The sequence below is a fragment of the Clavelina lepadiformis genome, chromosome 9, assembly GCF_947623445.1.
Source record: "Clavelina lepadiformis chromosome 9, kaClaLepa1.1, whole genome shotgun sequence".
In the NCBI taxonomy this organism is placed as follows: Eukaryota; Metazoa; Chordata; class Ascidiacea; order Aplousobranchia; family Clavelinidae; genus Clavelina; species Clavelina lepadiformis.
The window spans coordinates 12,688,667-12,704,416 of NC_135248.1; the positions used below are offsets into that span (position 1 = coordinate 12,688,667).

Here is a 15,750-nt window from a genome sequence, read left to right on the forward strand (position 1 = left end):
TCACTGCCTTTTCTTTTAGTACAAGCAAAAATCATCACAGTTCTAGTAATTAGTAAAAGTCTTCACGTAATCTGTAATTGATGTTTTAACTTCATGGCGCAGCTTTCAAAGAGATGATGACTGAGTTGGCCAACCCGCAACCTAAAACGAAGAAGGATTCGAAATTTTCACACAGCCTACGGCGACCTCGTGTGTCCATTACGAACGATGGTGAAGTTTTCGATAAACATAAGAAAGGTAAGTTCCAACCGGCAATATCTTAAACTAGAATGTCAAAAAGTGAAAATTACACTTGTCTAGTAAATTGTTGTATGTTAGGTTGCGTGGTTAACTAAATATACGGTTAACAGTTGCAATTGGTGCAAAGCAAAGCATACGTTGTATCCCGCTATTACAATGTCCACATCTTACAGTTCATAATGCTTGTCTTTTACTCCAGATTTGCCAAAACCGTACACTAAATCTCGTAAGTTAAGTTTGATAAACAAGATATCAAGTTTCCCGTCAAATCTAAGCTATTTCAAGATGTGAGTTTGTAAACGTGACCAGCTGTAGTCGAGATATTAGGATTAGTTCAAATACTAACACTGAACATGCACCTGTAGGCTGTAGCTAATATTATAGATTATAATGTACACCTATGCTTGTATTTTGGGTCTTTCGTTGAATAGGGTTGCTATGATTAGTTGGGGAACTGCATTCAACTATGGACTGAATGTTTAGGATTTTGGTATTAAGTGTAGTTAGATGATTCGTAGTGTGCAACCTTCTTATTTCTCGTTTCCTTTAATGTTTGAAAAACAGGATCCACTTTAAGTGGAAAAACGAAAAAGCTTATTTCGAAGTTTGCAATTTTACCAAAGTTTCCTTCCTTTGAGTAAGTTTACAAGTCAAACGCATGAATGCTTACATGCCGAATTGCTGTTCACTAAGTGCTATGGTCACGTAAATCCGTTTGTGGTGGTAGAGAAATTGACATCTGTATAACAATCACTTTTGTGCTGCATTTCAATAAAATTACGGAAATTGTTGAAAATTCTACATTCGCCGGATAATCGGTCTGTGTCATAATGTTGTAATTGTGTTTGATTTCTTGGTGTGTCATCGTTTATAGAGAATTTTTTTAATTGATAAACACAAATTACGAACTTTCTCAGGCGGAACTTTGGGCCGTGCCACCTTTAGAATATTCAAAAAACGTTCGAAATTGTCCAAAAAAGAAACTTTTTTCGATGATATGGCAAGGATGTGAGTTATTGTTCAATTTGGGACAAAGTTTATACTTTCAAAATTTTTTGGACAGATTTTTGTTTTCACGCCTTTCATTTCAATTTTAATTTACTTTCTATTTTTTCAATACCGTCATTCTTTTACATAAATCATCTCAACAATCCACACAACGTAGAACTTCATGCAACATGTATTGGTTTTAGATGTTCATCTTACACATAGAATCATGCATTGCAGAAGCAATCTCTCTTATAAAGTCCTGCTTCAGATCATAAAAAGTTGTTTGGGAACATAGGTTGTTAATCGCATAGACATCATAATACATTGCTGCAAAAATGATAATAATGCGCGCTCACACCGCTTAAGTAGCTTGACATCGTTATTTTAAGTTCATTAACATTAGCAAACAAGGTTCAACAAATTCATAATTTAACAGACGAAAGTCTTGCTGTAGTTGAACGGTTCATGATAAACAACTCACCTGTTGGCATGTAGTGCTTGATTAACTCCTGTATTGCATGCAATGTAATTAGTGCTTGCTTTTATTGATTTGGTTTGCATGCTGTTTATGTACGTGGAGATTTGCTGTTCTATCAATGCTTTATTGCTTTTCTAATTAGTGTTCATATGAATGTATAGTTTTATGTGTAACTTGTAACAGAGTAAATATGTGTGCTGTATTCTAAAACAAACATGTTTTAAAAGTTTTGAATAATTTGCTACGAATATAACAAACCTATGTTTTAGTAGAAGTTTTGCTAACTTACCGGTACATTGACTTAACTTTATCTTATTGGGAATTGATAATTTGCCGTAGCCGCTAACCATTCTGTGCATGTTTTGTCTCTCCTTTGCATTTCCATAACATCTCGCATGACAATTCGGTATGATGCATCACATGAAACATCCACATATACATCTTCGAATACATTCATTGCCAATGGTGTTTCATTCATATCTCGCCTCCTGATATCATGTTAAAACACGTCTGAAACATAACCGAAAAACACACATACGCACACACAAACACAACAGCGGGGGAGAGTCACAGGTTACCCGTGACGACAACTACTTGGTCCCGGGCCGAGTTTATACGCGGGGCTCTTCTGCCACCATTGATTCCTTTCGTCCGATTAAAAATACTCAAAACATTAGTTTGAGTAACCCCGATCTCCTGGATCCCAATGCACTAGAAATGTCTACGCTGCCAGGTAAAAGAAAGAATTTATCAAATGTTGTTTTTTTTTAAGCTGACATGTCGGTTTGGTTTAGAGGTGCAATTAATCGTGTTGCAACTTGGGCAAACCACATGTTTATGCAAACCCGGTTTTTTCAAGTGTGTTTTGGGAGATCAGTTATTTGATTTTCAGGATGTCAGTTGGTCACCTTTCAATAGATATCCTGGAGTAACAATTCTTCCAAAACATCGTATTGACATCGCATTATATTTTCATAGAAATCCCAGAAGATGTGATAAAAGTCTACCGAGTGGACCAAACATGTCGCTTCATATTTGTAAGTCGGGATACGACGGCAGGTGACGCAGTCCAGATGGCGTGCAGAGAGTTTGGCATCACTGAAGAAGTGCACAACTACGCACTGTACAAAGTAAGCGGTTCACTCAGCAATAAAGTGACCACTAAAACCACAATGTTAACAATCCCAATAGATTGTGTGTGATTTCATCATGCACTCACTATGCATTCAGTGAACACAACTGCTTAATTTCCAGTATTTTATACAAGTTAATGGCTTGGCTGGTTATATTTCTAGTTTGTAGCTGGTACATAGACATGGTACATAGGCACGTACTGCAGGGAACTGATAGCTTTTGCGCTTTTCTTTGGTTTGAAAGAATTTTTTCTACAGGTCTCCGTACAAGGGGAGAAGTTTGTCAAACAATCAAAGCTTCCAGAACCTTTAGCAAAGTTGGCAGACATGCCGCTTGGTTCAAGGTAAAAGCCTGTTTTGACTTTAAACATCGAAAAAGTAAACATAAACATTAAATTTGACTCAACATTTTCTCAGGTATTACCTTAAAAATATGATGAATAGCGAACAGCTTCTTCCAGATGAGAATATTCCGGAACTTTTAAAAGAAGCAAATTTCTCTTTCCTCGACCTCAATTGTTTCGAGGTGTGTATGACATTTGTTTCAAACAGGCTTACGCTTGTTGTGACATAATTAAACTTATAGGAGAAAGGACCCATAACCAACAGTGGAACATGTTGTACGTATGACGTCAGCTCTACTTTTATCATTCCTGAGTCGTTGTTTAACTTATATGGTAGTATGTTTGTCGTGGATTATTTCTGGGAAGATTTTTGCTATTTTTTCTTTTAAAATTTAAATTTCGCATCGGCTTATTATGACTAGATTTGATAAAGTTCAAAAGCTTGATCTATCCCAGTATCATCATCAGCACCTATGACAAGTTTTTTCAAGTTTTAAATATTGTATAAATATAATCAATGCAACACAATATTTATTTACTTTATGTTTTGTAAACACAAAATTCAACTGCGAAGTGCACTCATGTTACCGTTCTTAATAGAAGTAACAAACTACGGTATCATTCAAATTCCATTTAGTGTTGACCTATTTGCTCATCCAAATTATTATCATTTGTAAGTATGTAGTACTACAAAAGCATTTTTAATTAGGTGGCCCTCTACCTTACTCGTGAGGATTACAAACTCTTCCAATTAACGGAACCGACTAATTTCATTGAAGATCTTTTCGGATTAAATACCGAGTTGAAGAAATTTAAGCAGTTTGAAGGTAAATTTCAAACTTTAAGTTGAGAAAGTTGTTCGTTTTTTGAGAGATTACGTTACGTGTTTAAGGTCTGTATGTGAAAGCTATAATATAATACATTTAAAATATCAATATTTTGTTGTGACTAATGATTTTGATGCTATTAATTAAGTCTAAACCATGGATGTGTCAATACTAGTAATAATTTGGTTAGGTAATAATATAGTTAATAATTTTACTAAGATCTTGTCAATCGCGAGCTCTTCTGGGTCGTGACGACGCTATGCAAGGAACAGAGCGTTATCCTGCGCTCGAAAATTGTAAAACATTTTACAAAGATAGCTCATCATTGTAAACTCCTGAAGAATCTTAATTCAACTTTTGCCCTTATCAGGTGAGATGCCTCAAACAACTGCACTTAGTTGTTGGTTATTTTTATTGTGTCTGTATATTTTTTTAATGTAAGTCTTTTAGTGACTTGTTTGGTCAACATTTTTTTACCACACATGACAGATCGAACAGTCATTTTTACTAATGTGATTATTAATGTGCAGAAGTTGCTTCAAGTACGAGACAAAAATGTAACAGACAGCATTCCTTATGTAATTTACTCTGTAATAAATGCAATAATTGCAGTTTTATTGATTTTAAATAAAACTTTCACAAACAGTGGACTGGGCTATCGAGCGGTGTCCAGGATGAAGCAGTCATGGGAGAGGGTGCCGGCGAAGAGCAACCGCTTGTTCGAGGAACTGCAGGCCTTGATGGACCCTTCCCGAAATATGTCAAAATATCGAACCTTGCTAAACGAATATGTCTCTCAACCGCCGGTCATTCCATATGTCCCTGTTGTGAAGAAGGACTTAACCTTTCTGCATTTAGGTACGGGACCATTCACCAGCTGTTCTGTGTCGTCCTTTTATATCAGAATCCATCTCATATTCTTCATCACGATTTAATTTTCCAGTCGGCCCATTTTTTATATTTAGCTTTTGTGGGAATTTCCGCCAATGTTTGGTAACCGATGTTTTTTTTCGTCGCGCAGGGAATGATACCAAAGTCGATGGTTTGATTAATTTCGAAAAGATGAGGATGATCGCGAAGGAGGTGCGGGGCATCTGCAGACTCTGCGCACCAGATCATCAGCAGATATTGCCCAGCGCTGTGGCGTAAGTTGATTTATTGCAATTTTAACTGAATTGTTGTGCTTCAGTGTTTTTATTTTATCCAGATGTAGGATGACAATAATTTGTAAACTGTTTGTCAAAGCTCAAACAAGACGTAATTTTATTGTAAACCATTGCTAACTATGTAAATAACTAACTAACTAACTAACCATTATTAATGGAAGAAAGCTTGCATGAAGCAAGTGGAAGTATTGATTCTTCACGTTATGCTCAAACAGAGCACAGCAAAAAGAAACCGACCGTGGCGCTTACCAGACCTTAGCTCGGAGGGGTCGAAGGTCATCGTTCAACAATGCGAGGAGGATGTACGAGGATCAGATGAATGTAAGGAGAGTCCGCCAGTACATGCAACAGATCGACATCATCTCAGACGAGGATAAACTGATGGAGATGTCAAAAAATGTTGAACCATCCGGTAAGCTGCAGTTCCTAAAAACTCGTAGATGTTAACTAGCCATGAAGTTAGATTTTGGTCTTGCCACTGTCAACTGAACTTTTTGCTGCTGATGCACTGCGCAAATTCTTTCGAAATAATGAAATTGTGCAGTTGTGCAGTATCTTTGGTTAATGAGAGAATTCATGTCATGGATGATCAATTTATATTTTATGACTATGCGACAAAATAGACGAATGTGTACCACTGCACCTATATCGTACGATTTACCTTATAATTGCATCTGTCAGCTTCCAACTCCAACCAAATGAAACGTCCGAAGAACAACAACACTCTTTCCAGTGACTCCCCCTCAAGATCATCAAAGACCCTACCTCCTCAAGCGGGAAGATCATCTTCAACGGGATCCAACTCGAGTTTGCAATCGCGCAACAACTCCGAACCACATCTCAACCTCATTCCAAATTTGACCTTGCCTGCTACGAAGAAGAAAACGCCATCCTCCACTTTGCCCAAATATGGTGTTGGTAAGTTATCTATGGTTATCGTGTGTAGTAACGATGGGAAATTTGTTGAATGAATGCTACACCGTGTCATAACCCTGCATTGCTTGATAGTATTAAGTAAACACAAGACAACTGAGTAGTTGTTTTGGAGTTGAAGGCATGATTGTGTTAAGTTCACCAGTTGCAGTATGCTTATGTACTTTAGTTATCATTTACAATATTGGTGTGTGTAACGTTCATGCCACTCATACATGATCTTTATGGTGTTGTGACATTTTGCAAAAACTTTTTTTGTGGACGCCTGTTGTGGTTGTTCGAGAAACTAATCTTTTTCTGTGTTCAAAGTTGTTCTTTTTCTTTAAACCCATTTTTCTCTCGTCCGATCTTTTGTTCTTTTTTTCCATTTCCTCTCTTTTCTTTTTCAGACTTAAAATCTTACTCAAATTCTTCTCTGAACTCGCTTGACAACGACAGCGATATAGCAGCATCACGGATCAAAATATCTTCTCCACTGCTTCGGAGGACTTTTCTCGGCAAGCATTTTACCACTAACGATGGCAGTAGACATCTCTGCACACCACACCCGATGCATGCCACATGTACTCCGCACAGTAGCACAAACACCTTACAACCACCAAGTCACACGCGCACTGCAAGTGGATCAGACTTGATGCTTTTAAAACCTGAACCCGAAGCTATAACCTCAGCTTATGTAGAAACTGTACCAGATGGTGGCAGTAGTGGGTTATCTCCTTGCGAACGACGAACAGGGAGGTCAAAATCACGTTCATTGTTAAAAAATTTACGATTCCGCTCCAAATCCCTGTCAAAAACATTTAAGCCATCAACACCGAAGGTTATAGTTACAGAAGCCACAGAGATTGAAGATGTTCACGACAACATGGAAGACAAGAGAAACCCTGGACCCGTGCCAACACATCCAAATAAATATGAGACTCTATCGGAGTCAGTTTCTGATTGCAGCAGATTCTTTCCTATTGGTGATTGCCATGCACCAAAGTCTGACAAGACTTTGTCGGTATTTACACCTGATCAGTGTGTTGTAGCAAATACCAACAGATCTCGCGATAAAGCCAGAACTTTTCGGAAAAGCCTCTCCCATGACAGTGAGAGTACTGTAGAAGATACTTGTTTTCCAAATAATACGGACATATTTTCCAATACCTCTTCATCCATTCGACTTCCATCAAATGGTCAAGTACAACAAAGAAAGTCTTTCCCAGCCCTTGAATCCACTTTTACCCAAACTCAACTAGACCCAATGAAATATCGGCATTTCTGCAGAAATAAACTTCCGCCAAAAGCTAAATTTGCACATAGCCAGACAACCTGCCAACCAAAAACGGCAGAGTGTTCTTATGCATGCCAGATAGTGGAGCAATCTAAGCCTTCTAATTCCATAGCAGTGACTGTAAGCTACACTGTGCCTGTACGAACAGCCACTGTTGTCGGTACTGTGAAGTGCAATCACAGTCAAATTAAACGCAGCTCATTATATGTCACATTATCACGACATCCAGTGTCATCGGGTGAGATTGCAAGTGCTCTGTACTCCTGGAAACAGCGGAGAGACCATCAGCAGAGTCCTGTGACTTGAGTTTGTGTAAATGAATTTCTTTAAACTTTTATGTTTTTGTTTAGATCTTCATGAAATTGAAACATTTTCTTGGGCGTTGCGACGTTTTTTTTTTTGTCAACTGATTTAGATCGTTGTTCAGTTTTATACTTGTTTCTACTTTGCTTTCATGATTTCTACTCTTTGAATTCATATCTTGTTACTTGCAATTGTAATCTTTGTTTACTATCTTTTAACTGTCCATTGACAAACTTTTACTTCTGGAATACAAACATTAAATTGCAAAGTTTTTTTTATAAAAACTGCAAAAAATGCATGCACTGCACATCAATCGTGCTTATAACAAAGTCCAAGACGTGCAAAAACACGTTTGCTGCTGTGTTGAGAATGTATGGCATTTCAGGAAATTACACTTAGAAAAGAGTAACTCTAGATGGAAACAAAGAACTTTGTAGTTGGTTGATCGCTTAACTAGTCTAGTGTCTCTACTAAAACTCTTCCAAGTACAGTATATGGAGCAACATCTTTTATCACGCATGTCATCTTCTCAGGACAAAACTCCCCACAGCTGATCTCTCGGAAGCTGTTGGCTCTTTCCGAAGAAGGAGCAGATGAGAGGAAGACAGGGAAGCGAGGAAAAGAATCAAAACGCAGCGCATCTGTCAGTAGCCACGATTTCTCACCTTCAGCTTCACCGTTCATTTCACCACGAAGGATCAGCGCGGCTGGGGTGAGTGATCTCGATCATGTTTGAATTTTGTATAGAATGTCTTCAGTTCGAAAGCTTGTTGAAATCTGATTGTTTTTCAAAGCATTTTGTGGTTTGAAGCGTCAAGCTTTTAAATTGTTCTGTGGTTTTAGGTCGAAAGCAATCACACTGTGGGTTTGGAAAACACAAACAAAAACAACAATCGCTTAAGCTTGCCTGCAGGTAAGTTGACTCAACGCATCATGAGCTTCATAACACGCTGGTCATAGCTGGGTTTATTTATTCCACTGTGAAGTTATTTTGCATCTTTCACCGTCAAACTAAATGAAATTCTTCCCAGGAGCAGATATGTCATCAGAACCTTCCCCTGGAATATTAAGCGCTCCTGTGTTGAACAAGAAGTTCTTCCCGTCCAACAGCAACACATCGAGTTCACGATCAAGCATCGCAAGCGCGTCCAGTCTTGGCACAATGTCATCATCCAACCCATCGACCTCGTCACTCGTCGAGCACAGCAACAGCCCCAGGTCGTCATCCCCGGTGCCATGGGGCTCGAGTGGGTCCTTGGCAAGCACCGCGACTTCATCGCCAAGATTGTTGCCGGCACAGCAGCACAGAAACACGAACAGTCCGGCGAGATCTAGTTCTGGTTCGTCTGCGGATACTGTCAAGTCAGTAGGTGGGTAATATAAGTGGGTAAATTGTGCTACCTCGTAATCCCACTATGAGATCTTTGTGGGGCTTTTCATCCTTGAACTTTCTAAGGTAGTAGGAGGAAATGTATAGAACAAACAAAAATTACATATGAATTATGACAATAGTTGAATATAATAAAATTTAACTAACAGAATTTATAAATTGTGATAATAAATTCAAGGGTCACTGAATTAAATAGTAAAGTAAAAGCGAAGTGTCCAATATAAAAAGTTGAGTGAAGCGTGGCAAAGTCGTAGCAAGGTAAAATATCAAATAATTGGACAACTTGATTTCCCTTTGAAGGAGGGAGACGCAACCACCACGAACGCCCCGTCATAATGCAGCAGAAGAACGGCAGGAGCAGTTCATTCGCCGGCGCGAGTATGATGGTGTCGGCCATGACAGATCGCCGTCTCTCACAGATATCCTCTTCAACCTCCACACCCAGCTTAAACGCTCCTGGAGCGCATGTAAGTGTTCACCTATTGACAGCAATATCATAGCGTTGGTTTTATAAATACATGCGTAAAAATCAGGTTTTTTTTTAAGGTTTGGTTTGGGTGACCGCTAAGTAGTTTTAAGAGACCGCAAGTGTTTCATTTAAATACCAAAAAATAGCCATATTTGGATTAACGAGGTCTCACTGTAGTTGCAAGTCCAAATTTTGGGAAACCGCTGGAGAAATTTGGGGGACCGTTTCGGTCCCCCAAAACACCTTAAAAAAACACTGCATGCGTTTGATATTATTAAAGGCTGATACTTTGATTGTATGGCACTCGAGTGACTTACAATTTTGAACAAATAGGTGTTTGCAAAAAATTTGCTTGCCGTAAATCAACAAATTCTCTGTCGTTTCAGGCGGCGTTTATTCTTCCGAATCATCCACAGATTTCACGAACCCCAAGCATCGACAGTGGGGTGCTGAGTGCTGGCTCTTTATCGGCAGACTCGGTGAGATTCAACCCGGGGGACGAATCGGAGATATTTGCTCGCCAACATCCGCATCAGCAGCAGTCCTCCCACTATCGCTTGCAGCAGCATCACCGCCACACTGAGCATCCTTCACATCCGGCGGATCGACACATCCATTCATCCCATCCTCCTCCAGGATCTGTTCCGCATCCGAGGTACTCGCAGCAGACGTCATCCGGAAGACAGCATCCTGAGAATCATGAGGAGACCAACACCGATAAAATAGAGCAGACTTTTTTATCTGGATGTAGGGGTCATAGGGATCCCCCGCGAATAGAACAAAAAGATCCCTACCCCACGAGCTTACCCTTGACGGCAACCAACATAGCCGTCGATCGTGGGAAGTTCGTACCCGAAGGTGTCGCAATGTACCACCACCATCAACACCAGGCGTCAGCAACAACATCCAGCCGCGCCGTGCTGTCGCGAAGCATCATCGGGAAGAATAGCCGTGGCATCCAGGACTTCTTGATCTGTGAGCGCCATGCCGCTATTCAAAACTACTACCTCCGTGGTAATACCAACGGCAACAACAACGTATCGCAACTTGGACATTACGCTAAGGCCAGAGGGACCACGAGTCCGGAGGACATGCTGGAGGAACAGTTGAGGCTCGAACTTCAAAAACAAAAACCAACCTTCCAGAAATTTAAACGTCGAAACCATCAGGACGAAGTGATCCATGAACACAATGATAACCTGGTCGATTTACGAAGGTTGAGTTTAAGCAAATCAGACCCGTCCTTGAACAACCCACCTGAATGGGGACCGTACCCAGATACGGTGGACTGCGCAAAACCCTTGGGTCAACATGGAATGGTTCCCAAAACCTCTTCACCTAAATACAGGATCCAAACCCAAGGGTCAATGGAGCAGGGAGTTTCCCCAGGAAACGATACCGTTTTCATGAACCACGCCAATCGCTTCTCATTACCTCCAAGTATGAACAAAGCCGAAACCCCAACGACTGAAACAAGGCCACCGTGGCCCCAGAATAAGACCCCACTTGTTAATGCGACCCCTCCTTTCACCCATGCAACTTCAAATTGGGGCAATCCAACGCCGAGGGATTTTCGAACCAGCAAAGAAAATCTTCACATCCAACTGAACAGTGACCACCACGATGCACCAAATAGGACTAGACTTAACCTGACATTGCCAACGTTCGGCAACAGTCCAAATGAGCACCAAATGCAAAATCGAAGTTTCCAGGGTCCGTACCGTCGTGGGGCAGGCACTCCCACTGCTAGCGCTGAGAATTCTCAGCAGCGCTTGGCGCATTACACGTCATACGACGGGCAAGAACAGAGGGATAGCTCCGGATCGTATCAAGGAAGTTACCCCTTCCCCCAAGAACATAGCACCCCGAACGAACCTTTACCCCACCCTGCCGAATTGCATTCGGACGGCCACGTCATCTTCCAGCAAAGTTACCAGCAGATAACGACAACCACCACCGAAAAGTGGACCCACTCCCAAGTGAGGCGGAAAACAAGTCAGGAGTGGAACGAAACCGACCTGGATGGGGATAAGATGCAGCAAACCATGAGAGGTGGATAATCGTTATAATGCTAACAAGTGCTCTCCTTAAGAATTTTTTTGACAATTACTCGTAAACCTGACTGAGTTCAATAATTTGTTAATCGTTGCTGTTTTGGATGAAAACAATCCAACAATGAATGCGACTAACCCACCATTCGTCCTCACAGCATGGGGCAGCAGTACCAGTCTTCCAACCGCGCCACTCAACACCAAGTACACCTCCACTAACAACCAGAATTACCAGCTGCCACCCCGCTCCTTGCAACAGGGATTACTCCACAGCAAGAGCACGGGCGACGCGGGTACCAAGAGTGCCGGGAAACCCCCTCCGCCTCCGCCACCTCAACGGACGACTAGGTCAGTTCGGGCACCAAGGTGATAAGCACTCTGTTTTAAGTGGAAGTTTTTTTAACCAATAGGTCGCGATCGTGTTCGCTCTGAAAGTTCCGTGTTTAGCCTAAGTGCCGCTGACTTAACAGACACATTACATTCATTACATTCAGCGTGTTGTACCTTTTCAGCATCGGCCGACCCAAGCAACTTCAAATTGCAACCAGCCCCGGTTCCCCCTTCCCCTCCCCCCCACCGTCACCCACGGTTTCCGAGAATTTCGAGCACTCGCTGGAAAACGCGATGGATCGCTACCACCAAAGTTTCGAGGCTGCCTTTCCCGGAGCGAACGGTCACGTGGTAAACCACGCGTCCAATCGGATGAGCTTTGCATCTCGTGAGCGGTTTTATATTCATTTGTCTTGAACGGATTTTTTATTCTTAAAACTGATATGTTTGAATATTTGGCGCTGATATTTAACGGTCTAGTAAGGATTGAAAATCATGTTCGTTTGTTGATTTTCCACTAAATTGAACAAAGCTTTCCCTGAATCAAAGTCCAGTTTTATGCCTTTTCGGGTCAGACTAGTCTGGTTGTTTCGTAAAATTTCGTTTTCGGAAAATCATTTGTTGAAGGTCAACTAAACCCAGTTGTTACATTTTTCAGCCGGGAGTGAGTTTCCGACGATGACCGACAGAAGATCGCTCCCGTCTTATAACGAGGCTCTTAACCAGATCAACGCAAAACAGAATTCACTATTTTCCTCACCTATTGCGAATGCTTACAGGCCTTTTACTTCAGGTAACGCAAAACGTTGATGAATTCTAGGCCCAACTAGAGCCTGCACGATACTTCTAAGTTGTACTGCGTGTGTGTTTAGTTCCTCATGTGGTTAGTATTAACTGCTGCCGTTTTTTTAAGTGTGACGTTTTCTTTAGAGACTCGTGAATCTAAGGAACAAGTTTCGCAAGTGTAACGTTGTTGAAGACGTCATTGTTTCCTGACGTCGGTACCCGAGTTCCATTTACGTCACAATGACGTGTTCTTTTGTCTTTGGAAATGTTGATTCATTATTGCAGGTTTTTCGTCGTAACTTATATCGTTTTTATCGCGCGCGTCGACTCTGTGCCTTCATTTTCGGCGGATTTCATAAATTTCCCGAGCTGTGTTTTTTATCGCGTTTTTCTATTTTTCCTTCGTTCTGTTCACGCGTTTTTGCGTTTCTCGGTTGCGCGTTGCCATGACAACTTCGCATCTCAAGTGACTTTTGCGCCGTCGTCGTCAATTTTTCTCTCGTCTTTAGATGAATAGTATTATAATCATGTCGAATAGAATTTATTTCCGGTGTTCTTGTTATCTCACTTTTCATGACTACGTCTTTGATGACGACAATGATCACGGAGGAGAAGAGACACTGCCTCCCGGATCCTGTCCTCTTCGCATCACTCATCATTCTTCGAATCATTTTTCTGCCTCTTTTGCCGAAATTAATCCGGACCAAAACCTTTGCGTGATCATTAAAAGTTTGAATTACTTTAAAAACCGATGCATATTTTATTTGGAAAGGAAATCATCTTTTCACATTGATATGCACAGTCACGTGTTTACTGATGTCAAGGGCGTATGGATCAAGCTCGAAATTTCTGTGGAATTTTTGACCCTTACGTAGGCTTTCAGAAAGCCCTGTTAATTAAACCAATCTCTTGTCAACATGCTTGGTGTTGGTCTTTTATGCTGGTAATTAACGTAGGAACTGGCGAGCTTAAAGGGTCCAAATCACATGCAGTATATGGCTCAATTGGTAAAGCGTGCATTTCAAGGACAAAACTTTAGGCGTCTGTTTGAGTGAAGCGATTTTGGTCATATTCCAATACGAGGAAGCCTGAAATATGCTCATTCCATGAACGTTTCATGAGGCCGTGTGCGGGTTTTTCGACTAACTGTTTTTGGCAATTTTGTTACATAAACTTAAAACAAAAATTGCTCTTATCATGACCCATACGTCTTCAGGTACCCAAAAAAGCAACCACAAAAACGTCCGCAACCTTTTACTACGAAATAATACACTTGTACTTGAAAAAACTTTGCTTAGTATGTTTCTTTTCTTGCCAGTGTCTCGCAGAACGTAAGTCCAGTTTTAACTAATTTAAAAAAGACCAGTTTTTATTTTTCTTAGTTTAATACTGTTCGGCGTAGCATCGGCTCCAGCCAATGGCCCTGGCATTGAAGTCATGTTGTACACGTGGCGTTGTCATGAAAACGCCACGTCCGGTGCGAACGCCTTGTTTGCGATGCGGTGCCTCTTTATGGAGCCTGGCGTCGAAATTAACGTGCACGGCCGGAACAGCACCCGAACTCGGCCGATTTTCGTGGGCGCTCCCGGAGTAAAATACATCTTCATCTCCTTGATAAGCCGGTGGCGGGGCCGATTCCGATCTAGATGAATGGGATCTGTGCGTCGGGTCGACAGTATTCCATCTTCTGTTCGGTAAAGTCTGACAGTCGTAGAGCCTGTAATCAGCCTCCACCTTAGCCCGCCATTCTGGCGGAGGCGAGTGTAGGCGCGGAATCAAATCCCCGATATTCATTCTCCGATTCTGACCCCACTTGCTGTGCAATACGGACTTGGGAATATATTTTTCAGCGGAGGCGGAAATCTTGGTAACTTTTTTATCTTTAGATCCGTTGGGAGCCGGACTAACGCTCATTGCGCGCGGAAGCTCGATGTCTAGAGCTTTTCCCTCAGACGGTTGAGTTGTGAACTGATCCATCCTCTGCTTCTGTTTCATAAAGATCTTTCCTCCTTTGGATGATCCGCGGGATCTTCCTAGATTTGGATTCTATAAATATAATGATTTCTTGTTGGTTGCAAGACTTCAATACCGTAACTAGCTACTAGTCATAGATAATGTCAGCTTTTCCATTTATTAGTTTACTTTTAATCTATTGCAACGGTTAGCCAAATCAATCGTATCAAGCTAACAATTTACACCACAAACGTTACAACAATGTAGTTAATATTTGTTTCATCTCAAAAACTTAATAACACGTCTAATTACAATGACATTTGGCCCTTACCACGTCTGCTAGAACCTTGTAACCTTTTCCGGATTTCTTTGAGCGCCGCTGCAACCGTTCGCTTGGGGTTTCACTAAATTCTACCAGTTCGTTTGAATGAGGATAACTTACTGCTGGACCATTTGTCGTGACAGGTGCCTTCGACAAAATAACCTTCGCGCCTGGTGGCAGGGTGCCACTTTTCGTTATGGCCTGGCCATTGTTCCCTGGAGCCTCGTACACGTACACAAAGACCTTTCCACCTGGCTTAGGACCTACAGCTGGGGCTGTACCTTTCACCAAGGAAAGTGGTAAGTCCGACTTCGGAACAGGCCTAGCTACCGGTTTCCAATAACTGGCACTGTTTGAGGCGTGAAAGTTAGATACGACCATGCTTAAGTTCACCAGTTGAGTGAACTATTGAATTTCAGTCTAGTACGAACGACTCCAAAGCCAGTACATCGGCGCAAAGGCCGCTGTACCTCTAAGATACCGAAGTGCTTGCGCTGATAAACTTTCTTCTTTACAAAAGCGCCAGGTGATGCAAGTTGAGCAAACCCCTTTGGAATAAGGTCTTCGCAAAGCAATCCCACGGGGCCATCTGCTGTTTCTATTAATAAAAACCAACTGCGTAATGAGTCGAGTTTGTACTGTACCGGCACTCATTGCAGTAGAAATTCGACGGTTGACGATCATACGACGCGCTCTCTTTCTAAAGCGCTATGCGTCCTACTACAGCAGGGGTCGGAAACCTTTTTGTCTAAGGGAGCC

The 15,750-nt window shown here is 41.4% G+C and overlaps 2 protein-coding genes across 8 annotated transcripts in view; one reads left to right on the top strand and one right to left on the bottom strand.

The window, feature by feature from the left end:
* Positions 1-13,632, top strand: part of LOC143470976 (uncharacterized) — a 29,849-nt gene extending 16,217 nt beyond the window's left edge. Inside the window, exons 15-35 of one of the 7 annotated variants that reach the window (XM_076969285.1) lie at positions 103-237; positions 805-877; positions 2,266-2,441; positions 2,687-2,838; positions 3,100-3,185; positions 3,259-3,367; positions 3,895-4,012; positions 4,232-4,382; positions 4,659-4,870; positions 5,034-5,157; positions 5,394-5,590; positions 5,860-6,096; positions 8,224-8,402; positions 8,534-8,603; positions 8,728-9,060; positions 9,381-9,547; positions 9,936-11,601; positions 11,759-11,948; positions 12,113-12,318; positions 12,589-12,723; positions 12,861-13,632. In XM_076969285.1, the coding sequence (XP_076825400.1) occupies positions 103-237; positions 805-877; positions 2,266-2,441; positions 2,687-2,838; positions 3,100-3,185; positions 3,259-3,367; positions 3,895-4,012; positions 4,232-4,382; positions 4,659-4,870; positions 5,034-5,157; positions 5,394-5,590; positions 5,860-6,096; positions 8,224-8,402; positions 8,534-8,603; positions 8,728-9,060; positions 9,381-9,547; positions 9,936-11,601; positions 11,759-11,948; positions 12,113-12,318; positions 12,589-12,723; positions 12,861-12,898 (4,754 nt within the window). In that variant the 3' untranslated portion in view covers positions 12,899-13,632. Of the gene's footprint in view, positions 1-102; positions 238-439; positions 528-804; positions 878-1,157; positions 1,249-2,265; positions 2,442-2,686; positions 2,839-3,099; positions 3,186-3,258; positions 3,368-3,894; positions 4,013-4,231; positions 4,383-4,658; positions 4,871-5,033; positions 5,158-5,393; positions 5,591-5,859; positions 6,097-8,223; positions 8,403-8,533; positions 8,604-8,721; positions 9,061-9,380; positions 9,548-9,935; positions 11,602-11,758; positions 11,967-12,112; positions 12,319-12,588; positions 12,724-12,860 lie in introns of all 7 variants that reach the window. The other 6 variants (XM_076969280.1, XM_076969279.1, XM_076969282.1 and 3 more) reach the window with 6 other exon arrangements.
* Positions 13,633-13,955: 323 nt separating this feature from the next.
* On the bottom strand, positions 13,956-15,488 carry LOC143470978 (uncharacterized). Its single transcript, XM_076969286.1, has 2 exons — positions 15,001-15,488; positions 13,956-14,762 (listed from the first exon to the last, which is right to left on the bottom strand). Exons 1-2 carry the CDS (start codon positions 15,370-15,372, stop codon positions 14,100-14,102), a joined length of 1,035 nt encoding a protein of 344 aa, XP_076825401.1. The 5' UTR covers positions 15,373-15,488; the 3' UTR covers positions 13,956-14,099.
* Between the last annotated feature and the right edge of the window lie 262 nt (positions 15,489-15,750).